This window comes from Aulostomus chinensis, chromosome 18 (genome assembly GCF_037954235.1).
Source record: "Aulostomus chinensis isolate RoL2024-O1b breed Wild chromosome 18, RoL_Achi_v1.0, whole genome shotgun sequence".
Taxonomy (NCBI): domain Eukaryota; kingdom Metazoa; phylum Chordata; class Actinopteri; order Syngnathiformes; family Aulostomidae; genus Aulostomus; species Aulostomus chinensis.
In genome coordinates, this window is record NC_141337.1 from 12,152,868 (window position 1) to 12,157,736 (window position 4,869).

General features: G+C 39.9%; 1 protein-coding gene across 4 annotated transcripts; it reads right to left on the reverse strand.

The window, feature by feature from the left end:
- Positions 1 to 583: 583 nt before the first annotated feature.
- gid4 (GID complex subunit 4 homolog) lies at positions 584 to 4,533 on the reverse strand. Of its 4 annotated transcripts, none has more exons than XR_015109932.1 (7): positions 4,129 to 4,531; positions 3,618 to 3,677; positions 2,977 to 3,084; positions 2,275 to 2,376; positions 2,065 to 2,195; positions 1,438 to 1,987; positions 584 to 1,325 (listed from the first exon to the last, which is right to left on the reverse strand). XR_015109932.1 is itself a non-coding variant. In XM_086183809.1 (7 exons), the coding sequence occupies exons 1-6, from the start codon at positions 4,351 to 4,353 to the stop codon at positions 1,452 to 1,454; spliced, it is 660 nt and encodes a 219-aa protein (XP_086039935.1). In that variant the 5' UTR covers positions 4,354 to 4,533; the 3' UTR covers positions 584 to 1,325; positions 1,438 to 1,451. The 4 variants fall into 4 exon arrangements, 3 of the variants coding, with proteins under 3 accessions (XP_086039935.1, XP_086039932.1, XP_086039931.1); XM_086183809.1 differs by having other exon boundaries at positions 1,438 to 1,485; positions 4,129 to 4,533; XM_086183806.1 differs by having other exon boundaries at positions 584 to 1,485; positions 4,129 to 4,533.
- Positions 4,534 to 4,869: the final 336 nt, after the last annotated feature.

Here is a 4,869-nt window from a genome sequence, read left to right on the forward strand (position 1 = left end):
CCCCATGTTTACTTATTATTTTGATTTTTGACGCTTGATCTGGAACGTTTTTCTGTTATTTCATTCACTCAACTCAAGAATATACGAACTTAAAAACTCGAAGTCAATTCCAACTTAGAAAGCAGGAAAACATTCTTTCACCTCCATCACACACACAGAATGCTTCATCATTCATCCAGGAACGGCTCACCGGTGCCACCTAGTGGTAACTTATAGTAGCGACCTCTGGGGGCCGAACTCTCCTCTCCACTTTTATCATCCATCAATTCAAAAAGAAAATAACATTATATTACATTATATATTTACATACATTATATGCATTTATAAGACTTTGTTGTCAGCTTTCTAATATTCGGTGTACAAAAATGTCTATTTAAATAATTTGAAATGCGATAACTTATGAGACTGTAAGTACGGTATTTACTTATATTTCCTCCCAAGAACTAATTTTACATGTATTCAAAATTCTGTATTGATTAATTTGGGTCTCTACACTAAACTCGCACATGGTTTTATATTTCCTTCGATGTTCACATTATATATAGACTCAAAAAACGATTCGAGAGAACAGGCGTGTATTCAATATCTCACTTTTTATTTCCCCTCCAACGACACACGATGCAGATTCATCAAACATCATTCCAACAGATCTCTTTGAATCATCGGCAAAATGTTGAATGGCACTCTCAGATTAAGATCTCTCACATTGCACATTTTGTTCTTTTCTAGTACATTACAGATAATCCTCGCAGATCAATATATAAATTTAAATATATTTTTTTAATTAATATTTCTGCCCAGATATCAATCTTGACATTTTAGTGCCGACAATATTCCACTGATTCCACTTGTCCCGTTTTCTCAACAGGGAGTCACACTCTCCCCGTTATTCTCAGGATACTGTGAAAAAAACTCTCCCCATTAGTTTTCTTCTATATTAAATAAACTACACTAACCCAACGTGTGTTTTGTTAAAAAAAGAGGAGCTTTATAAACATTTAAAATGGTAAGGCAGCGGGTTTTTTGCATTACTTGTCCTCCATCGCTCATTTTTATGATTTTGAGCACACTTGCGCGTAGCTGCTTCTAACATAATATAGATGAGATTTTATTCCAGAAACTCTTCTCTAATCTTCCTCTCCTCCTCCTCCTCTTCTTCTTCTTCCAAGAGCGAAATGAACGTGTTTTACCGTCATTATGAGCTGGAATGTGCCGTCACGTCAGCGCTGGTCCTTCCTTTAGCGTAAGACTTCCTACTCGTTTCCGTCAGTTCTCTTGTGCAATTTCCCAGAGGGTCACGCTTGGTAAAGATAAATAGAATCACTCTTAAAAAAAAAAAAAAAGCAAAAATAATTAAAGTTACCGATTGGGGGGGGATGGAAATTTGACCTTTTAGAAAGCTTAGAAAGCGAACAGAGAAGCCGTTTTTAGACTTACTGGGTTCTCCTGATCTACTGAGCGTCTAACAGCGTGATGACACCATCCCTGCGTGAGAAAGGCCCCCCCTCAATGACAGAAATATATCTTTGTACCAACTGCACTCATTTGTCTTTGCAAATTTGCTGAAACAGTAATTTGACTGTATCAAAACAAACAACAAAAACAGGACGTCAGGGTTGAAGATTCTTGGAAAAAAATTGCACGAAATGTTAATAAAAAAAAAAACAGGACAAATTAAAAATGAATAAATTAAACGCCAGGGAACGACGGCTCTTCAGCGACCCGTCCATCTGTCGTTCGTCTTTGACCTCCTCCGTCTCTCGGTGAACCATCGTTCTCTCACTCCACCAGGAGTGTCCGACCACTTTTATTTCCTCACAGCCAGGAAAATTGGTCCGCTCCAATCATGCCATTTAAGGGCTTCCCGTCGTTTTTGCCCTGTTATGAACCCCCTCCTTTTTTTTTATTATCAAATTCTATCTCTCAGCGGAATTCATAAATGGGCATACTGTGCTCCGGAACGTGGTTTAGGTTGAGAGACTGGTACCTGCAGACGCAGTTAAAAAGAAACGTGACAAACGTGAATAAAAGTACTTTTTTTTGTCACTAAGTGTTTGTGGTTACCATTCAGAGCTCCTGTGGTAATAATAGCCCTCGATGGTGGCCGTGGACTTCTGGAAGCAGATGTAGTAGAAGCCTGCGAAGGAGGCACCGCTGATGTCTTTGATAGTGTGGTCCGGGACTAGAAATTGCTCCTTTGGGTGCAGAGGGAAAGAAAACAGGTTAGGAGTTGAGAAGGAAGAGGGAAGCAGGTATGGACGCTAAAATACGAACCTTCCACCTCATGAAGACGTAATCGCTGTTGTCCAGCGCCTCGTAGTCAAAGTCATCTGAGTTGAAGCTCTTGGCATATTTGTAGAAAGGCTGAAATTTGCCCTGGTGAGAGGTCAGTAAACACAAGTGAGACGATAGCAACGATTATCAATCATTACACGCTTACGTAATAAACATTTTACATGGACTTTTTGATGGTGTGGTCCTGCTCCGTGTGACACTTACACACATATTGTCAAACAAGACTAAAAACAAGCCTGCAAAAGATTTCGTTCCCCTGACAGACACCAATCAGGTACAAGTGAACACGAACAGTTGTAGCTGCGCATGAACGCACCCTCATTTCAAATCCGAGTCAAAAGACGAAGTGATCAATCAAATACCAATGTCCGAAAGGTTCAATTATGTTACTGCAAATGAGAATTATTATTTTGAACATTACGGCATGATTCTGTAGAAACTGATTTATATTTATAAAAAGGATATTTTTTTGTCATTTCTATTTTTTGAATTTTTTTATTCAAGGTTTTGAAGTCAGAAAAGCAGTTATCTTTTTAATTTTTTATAGACATTTTACCTGAGAAATACACTTTTCAAGATTAGCAGACACAAACCAATCTCTGCCTTTTCTGTTACGGTATTCTTGATTCTTACGTTTCTGTAAATGATGACTCGAATAAATACACGAGAGCGGTTACACACCCAGTGCTTTCTGTCCACATCCTCATCCGCGTCCCACTTCCTTGTTAAAAATGGTCTCTTTCGACTAATAATTTCACCAGCAAAGAACGTTGTGAGGGTGGGATACTCCTGTTACACAGAGGAAACAAACAGAGGGACCATAAAAGGAGGGCAGGGAAACATTTGTATCACATTAAACTGAATAATAAAAGGAGGTTGAATCAGTCACTGCGCAACTTGAGAATTTGGATTTGCTGGATAATTTATGCACGAGCAGATAGATACAGTACATAACATGCAGAAACGGTTTTCCCCACATTTCTTGCATTTGGAAATGCACTTAATAGATATATGAATAAATCTCTCTGTTTCAATGGCTTGATTTCATTTTTAACACGTAATACTTTCTGTAGCAACCTGATGACGCGCTCCTCATCTTACACCGCTCTCTGCCACAGATGTAATTTACTTCAGGACTCTGCTGACCTTTTCTCCTCCATGACTTGCATAATGTAATGGATATACAGTTGACTCGCGGCGGCTGGGGTCTAGAGCGTTGACCTGATCTGAGTCGCAACTCAGCGGGCGCAGACCAGTCTGTGATGGTTTTTGCCAGAATAAAGATGGGTCAACCTCCACCTGACCAAAACTCAAACCCTTACCTCAGTCAAGCCTTTAATCTTCAGGTATCCACACAAATAAGAGTCCTCCACGGTCACGTGCTATAACAGAAAATAAACAAACACGTTAATTAATACAGGTGCACAAATCATTAAACATACTACCATTCAAGTTTTCAAGAAATGGTGTAACTTATATCTTCCAATTAGTGGATGCAGACAGATATTACGTTACCTGTTAGCAAGCCTGCTGACATTAGTAATCAGCTGCAAGTAAGATTACTGACATTAATTGTAGCTCCTTTTTCAAAAAGGCATGTCAGATAGCTTGGTGACGAGAGTTTATTTTAGTCCAGATTCAGAAATGTCACACTAACTTCAAAACATAGAGTTAGTCACCAAAGCTGGTGAAAATAGGTCTGCGTGTCAGTGTTGAATGGCAACCGCGAGCTAACGTCACCTAGCTAGAAAGTTAGCAATTAAGCTACAAATATGCTGACTTTGCTAATGAGAGTAAACTAAATTGAGAGTTAAAACAACACGAGACATCTACCTGAAGCACAACATCAACGTCGTAGGAGTTCCCTTTGCTCTTCTGATAACCCCGAAACTGCGAGCCACTGTAGAGGAGCGACGTAGCCACCCCCGGCTGGTAGGTGTTGATTGGGGCAGGAGGAACAAGAGAGGCCGAGGATGAGCAGGCCGAGCCGGTGGTGCTGCAGCACTCAGCTCGGACAGGCATGATAAGCGCTAACGTGTCACCGTCAGCAACCGTCATGAACTTTGTGACTGAGCACCGACGGAGAGAGACGGGTTACTGACAGATGAGGGTGGGACAGCTGCACGAAATCCCACAGATCCACAACTTTGCGCAATTTTGCAAACTGTTCATTTACTGTCGACCTCAGTCGTTGGACGCTCTAAAACCAACTTTAAAAGGTGCATACCGCCACCTATTGTTCCGGAGTGTGTATAACACATCAAATAATCCAAATCAGGCGAGTCGTGTTGTAAAAATGCTACTGTTGTTTTTGCGTTTTTTTTTCTTCTCTTTGGCGCCAGACCGATATTTTGTGCAATGTATCATTTTATCAAAGAATTACAAGTAAACATTAAAGTTTGGGATACGACATATTCATATAACATTTTTACCTAATTTAAAGATTTTTTTTTTTTTTTTAACATTACATTTAAGCGTTTTACTAGTGGGCCTGTTTTGTATTGTTCTTTAAATCTGATCGGCCAAATTTAACCAGACGGTGGACCCCTCTTTGATCAGCCCTGAACAAAACAC

Bases quoted from the DNA above. Each gene is read 5' to 3' on its own strand.
- gid4 (XM_086183805.1), bottom strand. From the start codon at position 4,353: ATGACGGTTGCTGACGGTGACACGTTAGCGCTTATCATGCCTGTCCGA. The intron at 3,678-4,128 runs GTAGATGTCTCG...TTTCTGTTATAG, and splicing joins ACGTTGATGTTGTGCTTCAG to CACGTGACCGTGGAGGACTC. The intron at 1,988-2,064 runs GTAACCACAAAC...CTGCGTCTGCAG, and splicing joins TACCACAGGAGCTCTGAATG to GTACCAGTCTCTCAACCTAA.